The sequence below is a fragment of the Pezoporus flaviventris genome, unplaced genomic scaffold, assembly GCF_033815535.1.
Source record: "Pezoporus flaviventris isolate CSIRO_AGI_PZ_B2104156 unplaced genomic scaffold, CSIRO_AGI_Pfla_v1 ptg000006l, whole genome shotgun sequence".
In the NCBI taxonomy this organism is placed as follows: Eukaryota; Metazoa; Chordata; class Aves; order Psittaciformes; family Psittacidae; genus Pezoporus; species Pezoporus flaviventris.
The window spans coordinates 7528802-7553734 of record NW_026892554.1 but is presented as its reverse complement, the minus strand read 5'-3'; the positions used below and the strand labels follow the sequence as shown (position 1 = coordinate 7553734).

General features: G+C 40.4%; 2 protein-coding genes across 12 annotated transcripts in view; both read right to left on the bottom strand.

The window, feature by feature from the left end:
- Positions 1-24933, bottom strand: part of AKAP13 (A-kinase anchoring protein 13) — a 468794-nt gene that overhangs the window by 10884 nt on the left and 432977 nt on the right. The window lies entirely within an intron of this gene.
- Positions 1-24933, bottom strand: part of AGBL1 (AGBL carboxypeptidase 1) — a 285379-nt gene that overhangs the window by 129829 nt on the left and 130617 nt on the right. For all 3 annotated transcript variants that reach the window (XM_061446754.1, XM_061446753.1, XM_061446755.1), the window contains one exon: positions 3322-3451. In XM_061446754.1, the coding sequence (XP_061302738.1) occupies positions 3322-3451 (130 nt within the window). The remainder of the gene's footprint in view (positions 1-3321; positions 3452-24933) is intronic.

Genomic DNA, 24933 nt, shown 5'->3' with positions numbered 1-24933 from the left:
CACACCTCAAGCATGTGAGCAGCAACTTACCCAGCAACAACTGCTCCTGCTTTACTTATACCCTTGGACACAACAAAGGCAGAAAGGGAAGGACAAAGAGGGCAGTCTGAGAGCTGCAACCTACAACCAGCATCGTTTCCAAAGGAAAATAGCCAGCAGTGCACAGACCCAGAGATTCAGCTCCCTCAGGCTGTGTACACATTTTGCAGGGCTTACGCAGGCCTGCATACTGGAAGTAACTCTGAACCATGTGTAATTACCCTGTAATATCTCCTTCCAAAGAGCTGCATTTACTAGCTCTCCTAATGACAGACATTTTTCCAGCTGGTATTTCATCTAAGCCATCAGCAATAGACAGTCATAGCTTAGGTTAACCACAAGCACCACCTAGAATTTATTCCTATGAATATCAAAGAGGATTTTATAGCTCTCGTCTCATTTCAAGGCAGAGAAGCCAGCTCAATTGGGTATCAATTACCTGCCAATTTACAGAATTACCAACACACAAAAGACAGAATATGTTATCTGCCCAAAATATTACTTTAAGCATCAGAAACCACACAGGGATGATCAGATAGCCAGCTAGCAGGGCTGCCTCATGGGTGGCAGGTCTATAATTCTGCACTTCAAGAAACCATCTGCAGATGAGTCTTCAGTGACAGGTCTGGAATGAGACTTCTTTTATTGGTAAAGGATCATCAAAGCCAGGTTCTGTAACGTGGCTGCTGTTCCAGGCCATGGGATCTTTCACTGATTGCCCCCAGCTTCCACAAGCGGAAGCATCAGTGCTGCTGAAAATTCTTTCATTCTGTTTTCAGTTTTCATGGAGCTATATTTTAATAATGTTTGTGAGATACTGCAGTCACTTTGAGTGTTTACACTCAATTATTCTTCATAATGAACTCTTCTGCCTTATTTTCACACTACAGGGTAGCTTATGTCCCACCATTCATGAATCTGTATTTTGTAGTTTGAGCACCCAGTACAGAACTCTTCCTGGGACATGTCTGGGCAAACACTAAGCAAACTTGGGACCTACAGTCCTTGTTCTCCAGCCTGTTCTTCCATGGCTGGAACACTGATACACACAAGCCAAACTCCCAAGGCTTATGCTTGTTAGGATATGACTCAAGATGCACATGCAAATCTTTATCTATTTAAAGTGATTTGCCAGCACTGATCATCCTAAAGGTAAGGACTGTTTTCTAACTCAAAAACAACTCTCCTCATGAGTCACAGAACCAGACACCTTTTCAGATAAAGGAAAAGCAAAATAGAAAACAGGAAGCCAGAAAATCTGCTGCAAACCAGAACATTTTGAAATTCCTTTTTTGTTTTTGGTGTAAAGTCTCTTTTTTTTTCTTTTTCCTTAATAACATTGTGACAGGGCTTTGAATCTCAGAATTTTGAGCCTGACATGCCCAGGCTTTTTACCCTTGCAATAAGCTACATCCTTGCAGGCAGATGCTTGTTTCCAAGCTTGATATAATGCCTTTGAAAGGCAGCAAACTCTGCTCAGTGCTTCCTGGTCCCTAGGAAGTTCTTTCTGCCCCCTTCTGAGGCATTCTGCTCTGCCCTGCAGCTCAGCCTTTGCACAAGATGCAGGTTCCCTGTTGCATGCTGCAAGTGCGTTGTCAGCTGTAATTTCTAAACCATAGCAATTTCTCACCACAAACGCTCAAGGAGAGAGAAACTTTCCTTTCCCCATCAGATCTGGGTGCTCCCAGAGAAAAGGTCTCCAACATTCCCACAGCTGAAAGGAGATCCCATGTTGCAGAGATGCACAGTGTCACAGTGCACCCACTTCCTCGTCTTACTGGGGTTCCCAGAGCCAACAAGAAAACAAAAAGCACTTAGTAAGGTGTTGTCTGTCAAACCTAGCAATTAGTATGGCTTTGGTTTGAAAGGCTGTTACCTTTAAAGTTCTTCCCTTTTCTCCTTTCAAGCAGGTTTTCTTTGCTTTGACGAAACTGCTTGTGTACCCCTAGGATAAGTGAAACTAAATCACTTCACAGAGATCACTTCGCTATCGGTGAACTTGGGTTCCATGGGATGTTGGAGGTAAAAAAAAAAAAAAAAACCAACAAAACAACTCTTCAAACTCTTCCCCCCAAACAAAATTTTAAAAAGCCAGCAAGAAACACAGCTTTCTTCTGCAGGAGGGAAAAGGCATTTTGGAGCATGTATAACTAAAATCAATGTGCTCTTCAAAAGTGAAGAAAAATCAGTTTACCAAGTCTGACATGCAGCTTGTGAGTGAGGGAGACGATAGGATCAATAGTCTCCCTTCATTCAGCAACGATGAAAACTTGCACTGAATGGTCAAGCCTTACACACCTGGATACGACAATGATGGTTGTGTATTAAAAAAAGACCAGAGAGTAAATAGAAAGGTAAAATGAAACTGGTCCTACATTGCTCTGAATCAAAGGAAAAGACTGTTGAATAAACTCACCACTGAGATAAGTTTCCACAATATTCCTCAGCGTGCAGGGTTGAATTTCAGAGCTGTTGTACCGACCAAAAGCAGCATTCCCCTAAGAATTCACTTAAAGGAGCTCACAGACATTTTCACCTTGCCTAGGGCTTTTTCTTATCAAACTCAGAGGGAATTTGGTGCCTTTGGACATTTCCTGCCTGACTGTAGCTACCATCAGCCAACCTGGAAGTCTGTGCATCCACATCTGCTTGTTAACATTTGAAGCTTCCTGTGTTTTTTCCCTTAAGATCTCAGAATTACACTTCTATTCTCCTGGACAGCAAGACTGAGCGACTGGGATGGATCCCGGTGCTATCCCAGTTGAAGGTTTGAGACAAGACCTATCTCTTATGAATTTCTGGTACCCCCAGAATCAGATGTTTTCTTCCCATTACCAAAGCAGCAGGGAAGTTCAGACATTTTGAGAGCTGCTTCCTGTTTTTTTTTTTTTGTCATTTCACAGGTTGTTCCAACATGGGATTTTTCACAGTCCAGTCAAACTAAGTCTTTGCAGAATTTGTCCTATCACTGCCATGAAGATAGCAATAACCTCTTCATAATACTTTGCTTAGATGAAGTACGTTGAGGATATTAAAGAGCTTTAAGAAACTCATTTTCTCATTTATATTTCAGGTGCACAGAGATTCTGAGATTTGGAGATGCTGGTTAGAAGATTCAGTAAGTAACAAGTATCCAAGACTTTCAAAACACTTCTGTGAAATGAAAGTATAACAGCACATAATACTTTCGAAATCAATCTAGCTCTAAAACAAGACTGTTCACACAACTACAGTGAGTAATCCATATACAGTAACTCATAGAAAATCCTGGAAGAGACTCACCAGAGGAGCCCGGCCAATGCTGCGTAGGTAATAAAGAAGACCTTTGGCATGATAAATTGTTGGATGGAGCTGGGAATTGGGTGTCAACCACTGCCTGTTCAGATCATCCCCACTCAACGAACAACGGTGGCTGAAATCAGAAAGCAACACATCACAAACTAGCAAAACAACAGCTGATTCCAAGAAGTTGCTGATTCTGCAAAGCCCTGGTGCAAGGTCAGGGAATGCCAGTTAGAACACAGATATAAAGGGGTTTGAACATTGGGCTGGAATGAATCAACAGCCTGTATCATATTTCTAAAGTTCTTATAGTATACGGATTTTATCATTTCCTTTCCTACCAAGGTTGCAGTCCTGAAAATAAATGCAGTTTTTCCTTTACCCAAGTATGTACAAATCAAAAGACTACTCAGAAACTAAGAGTTCTGAAATGTTCTAAATTCCGTGCTATGAAATTCGCCCAGCTCACGTAGAGCACAAGCTTCTCAAAACCTCCACAGCAAACAAGTACATACAACTCCTACTCATTCTAATTGAAGACAGGCACTTGAATCTCTTCGACCGGTCTGAAATATGAATGCACTTAAATGAGATGAGCTGGATATCTTATTTAAACTTCTCCACTCACAAGAAATGCCACTATCTAAAGCACATCAGGAAGATCTTGATGCATGCTACATCATTATGTAGAACAATTACCTAGCTTCACTGCAAAGGCTGAATAAAAAGCTAAATAAGGATCCCAGATTTGCACTGAGAAAACATCTCCCTTAGTTGGCTTGAACATCTTCTGTTACTGACTCAGTGATTAGTGGAAGATTGCACAGGATACTTGGCTGTATGGAGCAGTACATCACTGTGCAATTTTACATAATCTAACTAATCTCCCTTGTTAGTGACTATGTGTAGAACAGAGCCTCCTCATGCTCCTCAAAGGATTTGCAATTTCATTCACAACAACAGTGCACTGACAGAATTCAGAAATCAACCCTCCAGCATATGAGATACTGTGGTAGGTCCTCATCATCTCCATACCATTCAGTTCAACACTAGAATGCTCCTGGTGGCAATGCAAACTTCGCCCTGCTTGTGCTTCTAAAGAAACCTTATAAAATAATCCTAAATGTTGGATGAATTCCTAGCTACGGAGTTGCATCCAGCTTTGCTGTTCCAGCTTCCTAGAACAAAATAAAGCACAAATGTAGTCCTGGGGATGTGGTCTGTTGTTGTATTGCAGAGCCTCACGCTGCAGCTAGGGCGTATCACGTGTAGCATCACTGGCGTTATCAATGCCTTGCAAGTGATGCTTGAAGAAAGAGTGTTGTAAAGCAGGAATGCTTTAAAAAAAAGCAAAAACAATGGAGAACCAGTTAAGAACAGAAGACAGAAATAGTCACTAAGAATATTTCATACATTTTTAATATATGAAAAGCAAGGTCTCTAATGCCATCTTGGGGTTTCTAGCAACATCACAAGATCCATTCCAACTTTACTCTAGTTTCACTGTTACCTGAATTCCCTTCTTTCCTCATAATCCATAGCTCCCATATTACTCGTTCAGCAAATCAGAACACATTAGCAACAGCTAACACATGGGAAGACAGCAAATACTGTTGTGATGCTTCTGCCATAAATTCTACATGAAAACAAGACTTCTGTTACATTTCTTAAAGGCTCTTCAGATAAAGCTACCTTTAGGCTCACCTCTCCTGATTTTCAGGACCACAAGGGCTCAACTGAGATTAGCAGCTGTATTTCTGCCAAGACCTTGTGTGCTTACACGGTTTGCCTTTCAATAGGTACAACTCCACATAAAGAGTCATCGGGCTGCATTTAGAAATTCATCTGTAAGATCTGTTAGAAAAGCATGTGAGAAAAACTCCCAATCAAGTCTATTAACACACATTAAAGCCAAGTAGACGGTGTTGCCCATGGACTGCAACGCATTATTCATACGTGCAAATACAGCATACAGCTGTATACAGCATACGTTCACACAGCACACCAACATCTCCCTTGCTCACAGCTCTTCAGACAGGTTTCATTGTCCATAATGCAATTTACCAACTCTGCTGCTCTGGTAGAAATTGTGACTTTTCTTAGAGGTGACCCAATGACAAGCCAGTCCCCTCTCCTGCAGTTCACAGATGCTGCTGGTTCCTTAGTATTAGTTTAGTAACTGCAATCCAACTCTAAAACCATAATTTGAACGCTCTTATGTACTGAAGGGAAGGAAGGTAACATCTCTGCATGCAGACAAGAGCTGGGAGACAAAGTTCAGCTTTGTCCCTTCAACGATTAACATCTCTGCTCAGTTAAACAACCTTTAAATATTAGCTCTCAGCCTGGCAGCTTGTATCCACAGCTCTTAAGGAGGTGCAGAGCTTTAATTAAACTATGAGAGGCTGATTTTTCCTATCCTGCTCCCTCCTTCCATCACACTGTTAAAGTCTGTTTACTTTTACAGATACCAGCTCCCTGCCAGCCCTGTTCCCCTTATCCCTTCCTTTCTCCTCTCATTCCTAACAGTGATGGCATTCACAGATAATGGTTTTGTCCATTATGCTTCTGCAACCAAGTTGATTTCAAGTGCTGATAGCAAATAAAGGGACTGGGAAGCTGAAACTGGCTTTGAATGTTTGGCAGGATTTAATGAAATTCACTGTTCAAATCAAAGGCATTTCTTACAACACATTTCCAAGCTATTATATTTGCTTTAAATGCTTTATGTGTCCTTTCTCCTTTGCAGCACTAGCAAGACTACCTGTCACCTTGGATAGGACGAGTAGCAGCTCCAAGTAAATTAGGAAAACATTTTCCAAAAAGAATTCAAACAAGAAAGCCCTGCATCTCCATGTAGATTACCTGTAATTCTGCTATTTGGTACATATCTTCAACCCAGATGTATTCAAAACAAACTGCATTTCTCTTGTGCACAAGACTGATGCTTTTGTTATAGCCCTGACTCTTCTTCTGCCTTTATACAAACAGGACATTTCTTGATGTGTACCAGGGGTAATGGTAATGGCAGTTTCTGGGGCAGTTCACGGCTACCAAGTGGAACACAGCGAAAGGAGAAAAAACAAACACATTTGTCCCTCTCCAGTCAGACGCTAGTAGTACTTTCACAGGTATCTGTAAAATGATTCTGGAGAAGCTATAGAGCTAGTGGAAGAATTGCTCCCCTGATCCCTACTAACTAAGCTTTTCTAAGATGTGGCTAGAAAACACTAACACAATGATACAGGGCAAGGTGTTCAGCACTTACTATTGCCCAAAGATAAAAGTACTTGGGCAGTCTGTCCTTCCGATGTACAACAACAATGTCACATGGTCCAGTAAGATGAATAAAAACAAAGCATTCAAGCCATCCAGTTCCTGGAGAAGGTAACTCATGTGACTGGTTCCAAGCAGAGTAAATTCATCCAGAGGTGAATTTGTCAGTGAGTGTTAGCTTTAAATATCATCATTATAATCCACCAAGAATATTGCTATAGCTATGCAATCCTCAGCTCTAAAGATGTATAAATGCAGGTAGCCATGTAGGAGAACTACTCTGTGAAAACTAGATCCCTGGCATCTGAAGTTGATACACCACAGACAGAAAATTCAGGTTGAGATTTCCCTCCTGAACCCATAGGAGGTAACTGAACTTCTAACTGAAGCATTAGACTCTTAGTCTGAGTGCAGGGACACCTCACAGGGAGTTAATAAAGAAGAGGTTAAGTAGATAAAGAACAGACTTGTTCGGTTTAAGAGAGAATTGTATTTTAAATCTCCTGGCACTTTTAAGACCTCGCTTTTAATCTTGTACCTCAAAGCCTGGTATTTCTACTAAAGATGTGTTTTCTTTGTTGCGTTCCTCCTAAGCCTCCTTTGTTTGAGGGCAAGGTAACCTCAGCTATGGCAGTAAACTGCACTGAATTCTGCACAAGGCACGTATATGGATGGAGAGGTGGCATCTGGTCCCAACCAAAGGCTTGGTAAGGTCAATGGAACCTTTTAGTTGGTTGCAATAAGCCTAGATCAGTGCCCTGAACAGGTATAAAAACGGGAGGGGTGGGAGAAGAAAAATAGGTAGAGACACAGGAAAAACAAACAAAAGGGAACAGGAGGTGCAGGGTAAAGAGATTGGGGGATAAATGTAATGCCCAAGATATTAGACAAGGAAGAAAACAAGAAATGGAGAGAGAGAAAATTCACTTTTTTAAAAGAAAAGATGTTGCTGTGCTTAGAAGATAAAATGATTCAAGTCTCCTGTCCATTTCATGTAAATGGATAGACAAGGCCTGTCATATTGAATGAATGATGTCAGGACTGATAATAACAGCACCTGGGGCACAGGGAACTATAAAAATCTAAAGGGATGCATTGTGTTTGATATGTAGAGAGCAGCATCGCCATTCACTGTGCATCTTAAAAGCAGACAGCAGTACTAGCATAGGGTAAGTGTAGCTATATAAAAAGAAGTAGGCACAAGTAAACATCAGGACGCCACTGAGCAGCATGGGACAGCCTCAACCAGACACAGCACGCTGGACTTTATGAATTGCTTGTGCTTAGGATAGAAGCAGGAATATTTGCATTAAGGTGTTTCGGTTTTGCCATTCAGAAAGCTCAGAGCAAACTGGAGGTGGGGGATAATTCTTCATTTCTCTTACTTTTCAATCTTTTCAGAGAGCAAAACTCAGTGATAAGAGGAAGCAGCAGCTCTAGTTGCTCCCTTATAATTTAAAGGAAGGTGCCAGAAATATAACCACTATTTTCTGTCTTTGACTCTGGTTTTGTTCAAGCTAGTGTGTTGAAACTCTAATGGCTATATTCATCACGTGCCCATTCCACAGAGATGCTCATCCTGTGCCACCCAGGCATTGCATCATAGATTGCATTGCACTCCCCTGTCCAGCTGAGAAGGGGGAGTGATAGAGGGGCGTTGATGGGCACTTGGCATCCAGTCAGGGTCAACACACCACAGAGATTTAAAATTGAAAGTGTTTTACATGTTTGGGTGCTTTCCAGAAGCGTCAGGATGACACCTACCTGCTCTTCCCTCCTCTGAAATTCCTGTGCTTAACAGCAGAAGAGAAAGTACAAAGTGCTGAGGACCTCTTTGTAGAGCTCTTCATTGCTTTAATTTTCTAGCGTACATATACACAGACTTGCACTACAGCACTCTACAGCTGGAATCAAAGATAAGGGATCAGAGGACAGGGTAATTGTGCTACTATGGTCTGGGCTGCACCATTCATTTCATGGTGGAATATCTTTCCCACCATGAAAGTGAGCTACTTAAAGCTTCCTCTGGGACTTCTTGTTTTGTATCTTGGCAAGCCCCAGGGTTTCCCTGCAGTGAGGTGATCCCTTCACCTGCTTACTCCAAGGGGTGAAGAAGGTGATGCTCTTCCTTTGTTCAGGGTGTGAAGTTATTATATTTTCCATTGTTTGCAGGTGAATAGTTGCAAGGCATACATACAGACAGTGATAAATGAAGCAACTCCCATCAGCTTTACTGCAGCTAATAATTCATTTCTGATCATTTACTTTCCTTCTGACTGCAAGCACCATGAATCTAAAATGCCTATATAGAACCAAGCTCAAGCGCAACAGAACAAAAAGCAGCTGGGAATTCAGAAGCTACAATCCCTGTTCCATCTCTCTTTCTTCAAGTGTGCATTTCATTTCTAAACTATATTTACACTCCCCTCCCCACTTAAGACTGACTGCAATGCTGATTGCCCTTAAGCCTCATTTGCACCGCATCTTACTATCACACCTGCTTTCATCACGAGTAAAGGCCACAGTCAGCATTAGAGCGCCAAGGCAGGCATGCACTGTTTGACTGCATGGTGAAAACCAAGGCAAGGAAGTCAACTAACCCTAAGAGATCCCCATAAGCCACCAAGCAATAGAGATCCTTCAGTTCCACTGTGAACTCTTACTGCCTAATTTATCTCTAGGCCTTTAAAAGGAAATGTTTTTACTGCTTTCTTCTCTGTTTTTTTTAATTGCACCTTACATACACACAATGCCAAACTTGTCTCTTGAAGGACACTTGTGCTGTCTGGATGCCAATAGACAGATTCATCTCATTTTGGACCATGGCCGTTGTGCACCTCTTCCCTCCCAGCACTGACTAATAAATCCATGATGCATAATGCTTCCTCTCAGGTAAACACTATCCTAAAGCATCACTCTGCCAGCTTCTTCTTGCCTCCCTACAGCTGAGCACTGATACTAATTAGAGTAATGAGCCTTCAGTTGTTCACTTGCTGCATCTGACTGATTTTGTCACAACTGGCAATCCCTGCTTCCAAAGATAAACGATGCAGTCTGTGCTTTTCCTGTTTGGTGCATGTAACTGTGCCTCTAACCTTGCTCAGCTCCCTCTGTCATAAAGGTGCCTTTTCTCTCTGTGGACACGTTTCATTAAATCACATTTGGTCACAAACAAGTTCAGGGACGCAAAGTGAGATCTGCTTCACCCCAGCTAATGCTGTCAATGTTGTAATCAAATTAGACAAGAAGTTCACATGGTCTATTGGAAAGGTGAGCTGACAGCATTGTCACTGATAAGCTAACCTCCCTCGCAGTTCCACACCAAAGGATGGCCATAAGGATTCTATTTCTTCTAGCTGTAACAAAAGTTAATATTAAATACCAGATAATTCATTCATCTGCATTTGCCCACACTTTCCACTGTCCTTTATATGAAAAACACGAGCAATAATGCTCTGTACTATTTTACAAAGGAGCAAATAAAAAATCATTGAGCAAATAAAAACCCGGGTTTTCAGTCTCTTGACATTGTCCATCAGATGAGGTCATCTCAAGAGTCTCAGGGTCTTCAAATACTTTATGTATAATTGATAAAGAAAAGCCTTAAACCGGCATTTTTAGTCACTGGTTTTGGATGTCAAAGTCAATTTTCAGCTCAAGAAGTTTCTTATAACAACTATCTACTTTCTACAGGAAATGCTTACTTTTCCTCACCAATCAAACACCTTATTCCTCTCAAAACTGATTTTTCAGTCAAAACTCCAAATTGCATCATCCGAAACATCAGAGCTGTTTAAGAGAGATGTTTCAGCATGTGCTAGAAAACATGTCTTTGAGGTTCCTTCAGCACCTATTCCTCTCTGTCAGAGGGTCTCTTTGGCTGGTCCACATGTCCCCTAATGCAACATCATGAGACTTCATGATAGCAACTCAGTAAGATGAAGAATTATGATGCAACATGGGAGTTGTAGTTTGGCTGGGGGAGCCAGGACAGCCAAACAACTCCCAAATGGCATTAAGATGACACTTCCAAATGGAAATACTGTTTTTAAATGAGAAGATTTGGCTCCAGTTTGACTAACCATTATTCATAGAAAAGCATAAGCTTTCCATAGGGGGAAAAACACATTTTCCCAAACAGCCCCACTTACATCCTCCCACAAGCAATGTCAGCAAATCCTAATTTTGCAAGCAGGGATATTGAGAAGTGAAACCACTCCTGCAGCAAAGCATTAAATCAGTGAAAAACAAGGAATAGAATGTGAGATCTGATGAAAGCATATCAAATTAACTAAAACTTTAAAATTACTGTCCTTTAGCCTGTTTCCAATTCCTGTATTCTCACTTTCTTATTTTGAATATGGCTTGTATCCATATAGCTGAAGAAGATTCTTAACTGAGTTAAGCTAATTGCTCACATATGGGTTGCATCGAATTAACTGAGTTGATTTAAAAATCTGTTAGTTAATCAGTGCAATCTCTGCATATAAATGAGTACTAAGAATTGCAATTTGCAGATTATTGTTCTATAACTTAAACTAAAATAAATAACGCAGAAAGGCGAAGTGTGGCGTCAAAGATTAAGAGCAAGAGTCACAAGCAGAGGGGCATATGGAAGCCAAGAAAAAGACAAAAGGATTTTGCAGTGGTAACTTCAGACATCCATTAGCTTCTCCTGAAGTCCCTACTATACCCAAATAGTCCAGGAGGTAGTACTCATTCTTGGTGTCCTCCACTCCTTTGGAACTGAAGAAGTAACTAGAATGGAAGGAAAAACTCTCAGAGCAGTTGATGCAAATCAGAAAGTTCAGATTCCTCCAAATACTTTATTAATAAATTACAGAATAATTAGACTAATACAACACTACCGCCAGTAAATAGCAAAGAACCCCTGTACTTGCTTTTTAACAATGAGATAAGCCCTGTGCAAGGAACATGCTGCAAGATACAGTTCCTTCCTGGGCTATCACCAGATCATCCTGGCCTAACGCTGTCCAACAGAATGGTTTGGGTTGGAAGGGACCTTAAAGTTCACATCAACTGTAAGGTTTTGTCCTGTTTCTAATGTCCAGGATTTGTGGACTAGGGCATTGTCCCCCTATCCCAGAAGACAACTCTGCTTGGAAACCTGGAGTCCCTTTCTAAGTTATGGTCTGCAAGGCTTTACATGGGAGTCAGATGTATTTTAGCAAGCTACACCTAACAGTAAAGCAGGACAGTGACCTACCAGCTGGCAACAATGATAGAGAAAAGGAGAAAAGAGGGAAAGAGGCCAAGAAGAAGATAGAAATGAAGGTGAGGAAGACTGAAGTCACTCCTCCCAGACTGAGGTCCATTCTCCATCAACGCAGCCATCTTCCTCAATAAGAAACACGCAGCAGAGATAAGTGTCTGCAAGTCACACCTACATGACAATGAGGTGGTGGTATTCCAAAATAAGATGCTTCTAAGCACACATATTTTCATCTAGGAGGAACATATTTTCAGCAGTAGGAGGCCGGAAGGTTGTTTTGCCAAACTTGTGCTGTTGTTTTGTGAAGAGAGGTTTATAATAATAAACCTAAAGAAAAATGAAATGTAAAACATGTTTGGTCTAGATTAGGCAGAGTTGATGTCCCCCTGTAATGTTGAGCACTCTCAGATTTATTCTTCAGTATTAATTCCCATTGCTCAAAAGAGATGCTGTTTTTCTTCTCCAAAAGAAATTGGCACATGGTAGGTTATTTTGTGACCAAGTTGCTCAGCACAGCTCAGAAGCACAAACAGTTACCTCACTGTGCATGAGGCTGTGATGTGATTTATAGTGGAATTGGCCATGGGTTGACTCACACGAAGACACACTATACTTCCTCCATTAGTAAATTACAGTTCTGACAAAGCAGCATTAACTGAAACAGCTGAGTGGTAGCTTACAAAAAAACACAAAACCAAGCACAGAGCTTGCCAACTCCTTTCCTTAGCAGGGCACGCAGAGGCCAGCTAAGGAAAGTAACACTAGATAGTGTTAGTTGCACATGCTAGAAGGGTTTCCTCTTTCCCCACACACCTTTTCTCCATCCTTGTTGTAAACCCAATATGATTATGAAGATATTACTGCTAATATCTACAACATCACTGGAAAAGCCCACTATAGTGGGCTATAGCATTACAGTACTTGAGCTCTGCTAACTTCACAGGCTACTTGCATGGCAAATATAATCTTTCTGCAATAATTTCCTCATAGGTTACTCAGCAATGATAAAGATGAATCCAAGCTTGTTATATTTCTCCCTTCTGGCATGGGATTTCTAATTTTGCCTGTGAATTCCACTGAGGAATCAAGAGTTCCTATAAAACACTCTTTGCTTTCTTCACAATAAATGTTGTCTTCTGCGGACATGACCAATATTTATGGATCAGACCCATTTACAAAACAGTTTCCAAGTCAAAACAGAAACAACAAAACCCAAAACCCACACAAAACAGCACACCAACCACCAAACTAAAAAACAAACCCCTACAAACACCCAATAACATCACTTTCTCTTATTTGCTTGTTATATATTCCATCTGACTTAGAAGGGATGTGGTTACTTTCTGCTTAACCAGATATATATTCCTGCATCTTCCTCATATATATTCTACCCATATGTAATTCTTCTCTCTAGTGTTGTGAACTTCTGGCTAAGGCTTTGCATGATTCCCTCATGTATTCTTGGAGACCCTTCAAGCTTTGGAAGACTTGAGCAATGAGTTAGAAATACCATCACTACCAGTAAATGGAGATCACTTCATGCAACAGCTAGTAAGGGATGCATAGCAGATAGCTTGATAAGTCATTCCAGTTACTAAAAGAAATAAAAAAAACCCAAACCAGCACTTGAAATTTTGTGGACCCTCCCGCTCACAAACACACATACCATCTCTTCTAATACATCCTTTCTGTAAGAGCCTCATGCAAAGAAGAAAAGAAAGACTGAATTCTTCCAGTGCCCAGCCCAAAGAAACTGTGTCTTAGAACTGCCACACAAATGATGAATTTTAATTGCCCCTATATGAAACCTGGCAACTACTACCAAGGCCACATCCAGCCTGTAGACAACAAAGTTTTACCAATAACGCCTCTGTTCACCAGCACAGGCCTGACAAACAATAATTATTTAATAATGATAAAGTGAGGGGAGAAGCAAAGAGATAGCAGTTCTGCACCCTGCTATTCTCAGCAAACCAAATCAGTCCTCTGCTAGTATGAAGCTAATTCTTCAAGTGTACCTCAGAGATGAGGCAACAGTCCCTCCAGCAGTGCTAGAAGCTCATTTGGGCTACTGATCTGACAGTGAGTAGGGCAAGAATTCATGGAGAAGGAAAGCCATTTGGTGTTGTCTGTAGATGCTCTCAGCTCTCTTATTTGTTTACTTTCCCCCATGCACATGCACTATGAGCCTTCAAACTTCAACTGAATGCTAATTCTGAGCCTAAAGAACTCAAACAAATTGCACTTACGTAACTGCTCATCCGAGCACAGCGTCTCTGAGCGCTTCACAATAGTAAAGTTAAACGAAGCATTCAATGCACACTTATTAAAATAAAGTATCCACTAGAGAAACCTGATGGGCGTGCAGAGCTCTGCAAACCATTCAAAAAAATTTAAATATATACACATATGACAAACAGCAACAAAAAGAGTTACTGTAGAACTGAAAAACAAAGTCTCCATAAAGCTCACAAACCCTAGCAAGACTTGGGCAAAGGCGTAAGAGAGCTCGTCTGAGTGCAAATAAAGCTGGCACCGAAAAATCAGGGGGCATAGAGAGATTCAAGATTCCTAAGAGGTGCTATCATAATCTCAGGGGAGTTGAAAGACTTGCGATAGATAGCACTCTGCACACATTAGCAGTAGGAGTCTTGTTGGAAGTTTTTAGTAAAGAAAAACTAGGGCACTAGATGGGAACAAATGTATGAAAGTGGTTCATATATACTTGTGTGAGCAAAAAATCTAAGCTCTTTTTGCATAGCAATTGACAATTTTTAATTGGGGACTAGTACGATCAAAAAATTCCCTCTTGAAACAGATTTGTAAAGCGAAGTTACGTGAATACGGAAATAAATGACCTGATTTTTCAAAATATAGAGCTACTCATCACTGCCTATTGAAGTTCAATAGAGTTGCAAGCACTCAACATCTTCCAAAGTCAGGAAATTCTTAACTAGCTTCCTAAAAAAAAAAATAAAGGGTTGGGCAAATAATTTATGGTCCTTGCTGTTCATTTTTAACTCTGTTCTTAAATTGAATAGGGAAGCTTAAAGCATCAGAAGGTATCAGCAATATTCCACAATAGAAGAAGCAGGGCTTCACGTAAACGTTTGGGGCTTTTTTCCCTTAGCTCTTCCTTGCACACCATCCACACACTTGTTGTTAATATAATAGAAGAATAATCTCTTAAAGGTGAATGAATTGTGAATATTATGGATTGATGAGTAAGCGTAAAGACACCCATGAAGAAAATCAATGCTCAGCATCCCATCTTAGCAACAGAATGTTTAAACATCTTTCAGATAAGTGGTGCCGTCCTTTTTCAGTGAGTTAAGGACATCAGGCTCTGATCAAAAGTTGAAATATTTCGTATCAAAGTAGATGACAAAGTGCCAGGCTGACAAAATCCCTTATTTAGACATGGAGAAGAAAGCTCTAATATAACCTCTTGATCACTTATCTTAAGACATATAGAAGGGTAATTTACAGCTATAGCTCTTCTACTTAGAAGGCCCATGGGCAAAAACTGACACAGTCCACTGAAAGCAATTTATATCTATGGCTGATCTAACTCGGCACACTCAGATACCAACCACAAACAGGAACCATGTTGTCTTTTTTTACAGAAATCCCCAACTGAAGGCTACAGTTTTTCTCTGTCTAAATAGAAAACTATTTCTGACCTCTTCATGAGAAAAGATTTTGCATATCTATATAAAAAAGCTGAACACATTTTAACTGTTAACATACATTCAGACTCAACAGGTGAATGACAGCACCGATGTACTGCAAAGCCCATCATACAAGGCAATTCGACATATGCCTCTTCATGAAAGGAGAAAAAATGCTAAGCTCCAGCTTGGAGCCAAGAGGTTTGCAAAACTGTTTTCTGAAGAAAACAACATTCACTGCTGAGAAAAACCTAGATGCAGCTTCAAAACATTGTTTTTAGAGTTGTACTTACAGTGTCTCCCTCTGTAGAATGATAGAGAGGAATAACATGTTTCTCTATTCCAAGATGGATTTGAAACACACATGGTGCTTGCTAAGAAGCCTCACAAAAGGCAGGAGGCCTAAGAAGTCTCCAGAACAGTTCTGATGATACACAAGAGTGTCTTTTTTAATTTCTTCAGGACTACTTGTTCTTTGAGCTATCCTACCACTCACAAACCCGAGAGAGATCAAAGACTCAGTTGCTAACATTTAGTCAATATAGGTAAGCTCAGAGAAATATCCCTTACAAAAATCAATGTGCAAATTCAAGCAGGCCATTCTGATCAGCTGGAATAAAGGTTGCCAATAATTTTAGATCAAGGTCCAATTATTTTATTGGGCCAAGACTGTGAAAAGACTGAGGTATAAACAAGGGCAGTCGGAGGAAAGACCTTAGAATCCAAGTTGTCTTCCTGATATGTACTGGCAACATACCTCAGTTGCAATGGTTTGTATTATGGTAAATTAGTGCTTTCTCAGCTTGATGGTGTCTCTTACCTTTTTGGAATATTTATAAGCAAGTGAAGTCACTTGCTGCCTACAGCATAAGATCTAGCTAAAACTTCAACCATTCTTCTACCCTTCTTGACCAGTGTCATTCCAATAACAATGTCTAATGAATCATGCTATACAGTGCTGTTAAACAGTTGAAATTTTTGTTGCCATCTAACAATATTTACAACCACGCTCCCTGAAGAAGCATTTTCCAGAAAGCTGATAAAGTTTTTGTTCTGATTTTCTGGCCAAATGGCAAACTTGATCCCCAAAATTGCCAGTGAGTTAGGCAAAAAACAAGTGCACCAAACCAGTCACACTTGTTGCCATTTTAAGATGTTCAAAATAAAGATCAATGGATTCATTTCTTCTTAATTAATCATTCTCCCTCAGAGTATGACTAATGGACTTTTAATGTGAAATTGCCATTTCAATAGGACCACCTTTTTCATACACTCAGATGTTTAAAGCAATTATAATATTGAACTAAACCCAAAGAGCTTCTTTAAGGTATTACTGCCATCACAGTATAGATGGGTAAAGTAACTACAAAACAATTTCATGACTTGTCTGAGGTCACATGGTAAAAATAATGATTCAAAGAGAGAAAAATATTCTCCGTTTTTATCAGTTATTTATTTTTAAGCTGTTCACAACCAGAAAAGCAATTACTTACTGGTCGTCCAAGGTTGATGCCATGAAGGACGCTTATCTCTATTCCTAAACACTGAAAATTACCAGCGGCAGAGAGCAAAAAGGGATTGCAACCAGGAAAAGAAAAAAAGGGAAGAATTAGGTCTATAGAGCTCATTTCTCTCCAGCTCACAAGGCAAATTTCCTGGCCTGAAAAGCCTGCTTACTGAATTACAGCACTGAATGTATTTCTCATGGTGTGACTCCACAGCTGCAAAATCCCAGCTGCAATTAGGTAAGTGTAGGGCTGGATGTTTTATCATTTTTATACATGCAGGCACTCCAGCGGTGGCTGTGGCAGGCTGCAGCTGGCCTGCCAGCAGCCCCCAGCTGCCGTCTAGCAGAAAGGCAGCGACTGGAATTGCATATAAACATTAGTAGAACACAAATCTTGCGGGTGTTGAAATGGGTTGAAATTGCTTAGCATGGGCTCAGTCTAGCACTTCCCCAGCTCAGCCAGCTGAACAGGACTCGCTTGGAAGAAATCACAGAGCAAGGTTTTACGCCATCAGACAGGGAGAGGTGATTAGGTGACCTGCTAAGCATTAAGTCTTCAAAGAGCCAAAGAATTGCTGAATTTCAAAGCAAAAGCACTTTAGGGGACACATAAAGCCCTCACAATTTCAATTGTGAGTCATTCTCCAATGAATAAAGTTTAGGATGTTGGGTGTGAGGAGGATTCTTGTGTCTTATGTAGTATACAGTACTGGTTGCTGTACAAAAGGAACACTGCATTGAATGGTTCACAGATACTAAAGATGAATTAACAGAATGGTGCTTTACATCCAAAACCACAGACTCATGTCTTCCTCAGTAGTGAAGTTACGTCCTAGATGTTCCATGTTAGAATACTTTCGAATACACCCTCTGGTCACCCTCTCATTTAGATGATATAAGTCAAAGATAATTCCATTAGAAGACATGACAAAGTTAAAAGGAATTACTTAGTATTTAACATACATCCAAACTATTGTATGTTTCATAGTTTGTTTCACCTGTGGCATCTGGCTATTCCATCTGTCCCTTCTCTGATCCTCCCGGTCAAGCCCATTTGATGTTTAGATGCATTCCTATCAGTAGCAGATCTGTTCCATAAACTGACAATGAAAATTATTTAACCTCCAATTTCTTATCTTTCATGCTAACTTCCATCAACTGCAGAGTCTCTCTTGGCCAACAAGTTCAGGAGTTGTACAAAAAAAAACAAACAACAATAATTTAAACAGAGAAAAACAAGGTATTGAGACTCAAAATGGATCTTGTAGGCAACAGCAGGCCAATGTAGAATATATCCCCACCGCATTGTTCTGTTTTGAGCTTCCAATGTTGCTTGGGATTTTCACATTTTATTCTTATGTGAAGAAGAGCATCTCACCACCACCACCACAGGAATTAAGGAAGCCTTAAAAAATAAAGTCAAAAGCTGTCGCAACATCAAGGACAAGAAAGTCTATCAACCATCCTCTGCAAATACGCCTCCTTTCCTTCAGTTTGTTCCAGCTCTAAGGCTCCATTAGAATAGCCTGCTCTGCTATAAACTGTCGCTCAAGTAATTTAAAGCATAACTAGGCCAAGACCCCTTTTGTGAATAAAGAGGAGAACGTGAGGAGCTGCAGGTTCCCTTCCTGCCTTTTACAAGTCTGTCATTTTACCTATCAGTAAAGCACCAAGGAACAGTTCCACTTGGAAAGAGCTTTAAGGTTATCACACAGTGCTGGCACATGCAATACAAGATATATCGCCTACTGCTGCAACATTTGGAAAAATAATGCCAAGCCCCATCATTGTGTGCAGACTGCTCATCACTGATACCAAAGAGCTGCTGGAATGGGAAGACTTGGGCCCAGCACTGCCAAAAGTGGATGTCTGGCCTGGCAATGAGAAGATAATAGAACGCCACAGGGCTCTCCTAACTTATGCTACTGGCACAAACCTTTTTGGGGTACTGGCAGAAAGACATCAGAGCTCAGCCCCACTCTCCACAGGCAGCCTTTCAGTCTACCACAAAGAACAGCCAATATGGATGCTGAAAGGAAATCAGTGATTTTATTCCATGCTAAAGCGACCCTCTGATATGCAGTTTAAATTCATTCTTTGAAGGAGGAAGAGTGCAAGCAGGAATTAACCTAATTTAAAGACCTCTGCTGAAGTTGGCCTACAAATGGAACAGGATGAGTCAGTAGTTAGTGACTGATTTGCTGTCACCATTTATTCCAAGATCCCTGTTTACTCTAATAAATCCTCATGCTATTGCATTAGTCCAGAGGACAAATAATCACCAGGTCTTACTCATCTAACAGGGTCAGAAAGACACATGCACAAAGCCACTCAGCCTCACAGACTGCGACAGCTTTGGGCTTTCACAGTATTCCTTCAGAGCTACTTCTGTTCATCCTATGGGGTCCTCCAGGGATGATTTGTCATGATCCACAGCAAGTTGCCTAACAGTTTCTCGCATGATTCAGTGACAGGTTACACTGTTGTTTCAACAGGACTGCCTCAGGGGGTCTCCTCTTTCTTGCTCTTCCCTTTGCCAACTTCTACTCACATCCACCATCTCAGCAGGAACGTTATTTGTAGCAATGACAGTACTTTGGAACAGGTTCCAAGGTAAATTAGTTTCCATCCATCACAAATTCTGCTATAAATTATACTTGCATCTCACAAAATATCTCCAGGATGGAAAATTTTTAAAGACAGTGGAGGCTCAATGAAGATCCTGGTGTTTAATATTGACAGGAGCTCTCCCTTAAGAAGCACAAGGAATCTTGCTGCAGCAGCATTTTGGGGAGATACAACTTGAACAAAGTAATAACAGGAATCAATTCAGTCAAATCACATTTCTTACAGGGTAGTAAAACCTCCTGAAGCAGAGGAAGTGTCGGGAATAAAGCTTAGGAAAAGTGGGTGGACTTATATCTTTTATTTCCGTATGTGTAAAGTAACTTGAGAACCCTGAAGGAACTACTCCCCTAGTTACCCTGATTCAGTGAGCTGAGTTGAAGTTCATTCCAAAACACGTTTCCCATCATTGCAAAGGGACATTTGAGTCAACTACATTCTCAAAGCATTATTTACATCCACTTCTCAGGATTTCATCAAATGCAAAGTGACTGCACTGATTGAATGGACACAGCCCCTTAATCCCATTCAGAGAAGAGAGTTGTTTGCATCTTATTTATTTACATACTGATTTATTATTATTATTTAGCTGTCTGCTTGCAATTGCAAACAAGCCTTCACTGCTCCATTAACCTGATGGCTTACTTATGTTTCAAACTTAGCCCAGAATGTCCACACAGGATACAACATTTGGAGAAGCTGTGCCTTGCATTTATGGCTGAAATTGCTGGTTACATTTTTAATGAATCCCTATCCAGGTTTCCTGCACAGTAAATACATATCGTCTAAGAGAGTGTTTGTGTACATATACACATCTGGTCTAGCAAGAGTTGCAATGCAAGGAGCAGCAGTACATATCTTCCTTTTACTGTTTTCTAACACCCAGAGTTTGCTGCTTGTTGGCAGAGATGCAAATTGCATTTCCTCTGCCAGCAGATGTTTATGCCAGATGTTTCATTGCCAGATTCTGATGAGTTGACAGATAAAGTTGACAGTTTGTTCTTAAGACAGAGGGATTAAAAAGAAAACAGGAGCAATTTACACAGCACAATTGGGTTATGCTTCCAGTTACAGTCAGACTACAAAGCAACTCTGCTTACTCCAGCAGAGCAATTGTGAATTTACAGGGAGGTGAAGGAACACAGATTCCAACCATAAGCCAAGGTATCTATGGTGCCAGTTTGCCCTTCAAGCTAAAGGATGTAGAAATTATTCACTCAGTGCTACTCAGAAGGCCATCTAGACATCTATTTACCATTTCCTGAAACAGAGGAAACAAGAAAATTGATCGAATCACTGTCTGCCTACTTTGTATGACTATCCAGCAGAATACACATTTTCGGAACATTCATAGACTCAGATTTCAATGCCAGATAGCACTGTTAGCATTCGATGCAGTATACTACATATTAATTTGTATTAATAACAGGAACACATAGAATCATAGAACAGTTAAGGTTGGAAAGGACTTCAAGATCATCTAGTTCCAACCCCCCTGCCATGGGCAGGGATACCTCACACTAGACCATATTGCCCAAGGCTCTGTCCAACCTGTCCTTCAACACTGCCAGGGATGGAGCATTCGAAACTTCTTTGGGCAACCCACTGCAGTGCCTCACCACCCTCACAGTAAAGAACTTCTTCCTTATATCTAACCTGAACTTCCCCTGTTTTAGTTTGATCCCATTACCCCTTCTCCTATCGTTACAGTCCCTGATGATGAGGTCCCTCCCCAGCATCCTTGTAGCCCCCTTCAGAAAATGAAAATTAACGTGAAAATAAACTCGTTAGAACAAAGTCATTCCTTCTTCTCCTGAGCATAAGATTACCTCAGCAAACAGACCAAAAAACATCATTATAACAACATTACATCACCATTATACCCATCATTGCACCCATCACCGTTATAACAACATGCTCAGAACTCAGTATTGACACTGTTCCCTACTGAATACGATGATGATGACAAATGTCAGGTTTTGTCCTGTTTGACCAGGACTGGCATGTGGTACCCATCAATTCTTTACTGGGCTTTTCTACTTTACTTTTAACTTCTATTACGTTGTATAGTATGAAAGAAAAGACGCCTCCTTTCTGTTACTATAAACATCTTTGTTACACTTCAAAGTTGCAGTGGTGAAATGGTTACAAATGGTGAAAAGCATTGCTCAAAAACAAAGGGAAAAATGAGAACCCTTATGTAAAGTGGGATGATCCATCAATGACCTTCATATACCTGGATGCACCACAGGTATGTCACAGATCAGTCTAAGTAAATAAGATGATCCTCCCTCAAAGTTACCCACTAGCTAGCCTATTTAAATGGACACTTCTTTTCTCTTCCTTACTGGATATCTGTCTTTTTCATCTCCAAGTATGACAGTATATAAAAACAACTCCAATCCCAAATCCCCACTGGAAGCAACAGGAACATTCTGTTCCAATCAGCTCCACAGAGATAAATGTTTTATTCATATCACCCAACTAAAAGAAAATAAATAAATCATATACTAGTTAATTGTATCAAAATAAAAAGCACAACGTGGCTTTTAAATGATTTCAAGTTCTTTTCCTACCCTGCTGAGGCACATTTTACCTATTTGGGATGAGTGGCATCAAATGCAGATAGTAAGTGAAACCCCAGAGATGTTTACAGTAAGTCATGGAATCCAGTGTCCCTTCCATATATCCCACAGATAAATGGATTCTTTCTAACAGGGTTTTTAAAACATGTGATCAAACCCAATCCCACTTGACTTAGCCAAATGAATTTCAAGGAGAAACAGAGAAACCTGCTGCCCTTTTCAAGGTTGATGGTGGCTCTTCTTTTCTAATTCTTCCCCCTCACCACCATTGCTTTGCGCAATATGTCATTACTAGTGTAATCACTGAATTATTAGCCAGAGAATTTACAAGCATTGCCTATTATTTCTTGGTGATGAAGGGAAATTGCTATAGAAATGAAAGCTATGGTTTGGAAGATATAAACCCAGGAATCTTTTTAATGGGATTTGAGCTTGCTCCAGATCTGAGGAGAGTTTAAGTTATACTAAAGATCTCTGAATGCTAATACTGAGACCATTTAATACTCTTTTTTATTTAATATAAAACAGTTCTCCATAAGTAATAGGAAAAAAATATCGTAATAGAGCAGCCAACAGGGAGCAAAGTTACTTAAGGAGTATGATATAACCCATTTTGTTGGGTAAGAAAGGAAGAATTATTTTACAAATACAGGAATATTGCTAGGTCAGAGTTTCCTCAGATGACACCATGGATGGATTCCACACTGACACAACTACATCCACAGGTCAATGTTGAGGCATATTGGCAGAGCAACACAAAGCAGGGCCAGAAAAAGAAACAAGACTTATTACACATCAGAATATGGTATGCTGAAGATAGCTGACACTGTTTTCAACTAGTACTGCATCTCCTAAAACTCATAATACCCTAAATAACTCATAGGGTCTTAGATACCAAATCTATAATAATCTGTATACCTGCAAACAGCTTGAGAAACACAAACTTTACTACATGCTGTGTGGAAGCTGACCTCTTTAAATTACAGCATTTTGTGATGTCCTTTGAATCCATTTGACAAAAATCAACTGTTTTCAAGCAGTCTCTCTAGCAACAGGATACAACAATAAACAGAGGTCTCTGAATGGTCCCCCCACCAGTAATGACACAGGGTGCTCCGGAGCTTTCATGGCCTTTGGTCCACATTGTGTTCAATGGGAACTTTATATAATCCTAGTGGATTATCAAAACAAAAAATAAAAGAAGAATGGGAGAGCGGCAGGCAAAAGGCAGAAGCAGAATTGCATAGGGACAGAAAAACATTCATAGAAAAGGGCAAAAGTGAAAGACAAAAAGATTCTGAACTGAAAAGAAATCAGGATCTAACTCTCTATGGGGGTAAAGCAAGGAAAAAATCACTATATGTCAGGATAGCAGGGAAAAACAACCAAAATATTTACATTTCTTCTCACATAACTGGAAAGGTATAAGGCATAAGAACTTGTTCCTCAGGGGCATTCTCACTGCTGTTTTGTTTACACACAGAGATCCAGGACCTCGCTTAGAGCATCTTCCATTAGCCCAGCTGCAGAGAATTACAAATGAGGAATCAGGTCATTTGCTGGAAAAGATGCTAATATCAGTCTCCTATGGCTAAGAAGCTTCTGCAGTGTGGTGGTTCTGGCTGCAAGTTCATGCTGCAAATCCAAGTAGCAGTGGGCGAACATCTGACTGCAATCGTGGAAAAAATGCCAGACAAACCCTTGCTTACATCAAAAACGCAGAAAGATGAGAAAAACAGCACTCTTGTCATCTGACAATGTTTCTTTTCCTTCCCTGTCTCCTGCAAAGTGACACAAATACTGAAAAGAATCTAATTTTCAGTACACTCCTTGTTACAGAGAATCCCAGCGCAATTTATAGACTATAATTATAAACCAGACAGTGAAACATACAGGAACTGAAGACAACAGCTGTTCTCAAATCCAGGACTAACAATACAACGTTATCAGTCCCACAAGGCAATTACAGCCTATAGGACCTTTAAACCAGAAAAAACACACATGAAAATCAAAGACAAAGGTAGATAAAGGCAACGTCCCACTGTCCAGCCTGCGGTGCCAGCCCATCATTTGTGACTGTAAATATTGACAACCTGCTGTACCAGGTTAAAAGACACTGGTATCATTTTCCTGCTATTGAAAGACAGTTAAAACATTCAGATATGATAAAATGACACCTCTACATCACGTTGGAAAGTAAGCAAGCAGCATGGTTATCAACTGAAAATAGTGCTCTGAAGGATGGAACAACACAGGCATTTGACACATGATCAAGGATTACTGCCCTGTTTCACAAGTTCTCTCTGGTTATAGGTGATGACAACAGTGATGGCTAGTAGCCTGGACAGTAGTTTTGAAGACCAGAGCAGAAGGTACCACATGGCAGTCGCGGTCACCTCAACACAGCGCATGGAGGGTCACATTTTTTAGTGTTCTTACTCTAGAGAGAGTTCAACAGTCAGAACAGAAAGACTGAACAGATGTCACACCTGGAGTAAACATTAACCTTTACCACATCTGAAGAAATATCTTCCTGTCAGAGATACTTCGAATTTTATTTAAATGTTTACTATTTTAATCTATTCTGTCTTAAGCCTACACACCAAAAGCAGAAGACAATGCTAGCATGCTACCAATGTTCACTGGATTAACCAAGCTCAAGGAGCATGGAGAGATGCGTGGAGGGTATAGAAATGCTTTCCTTCACTCTGCTGA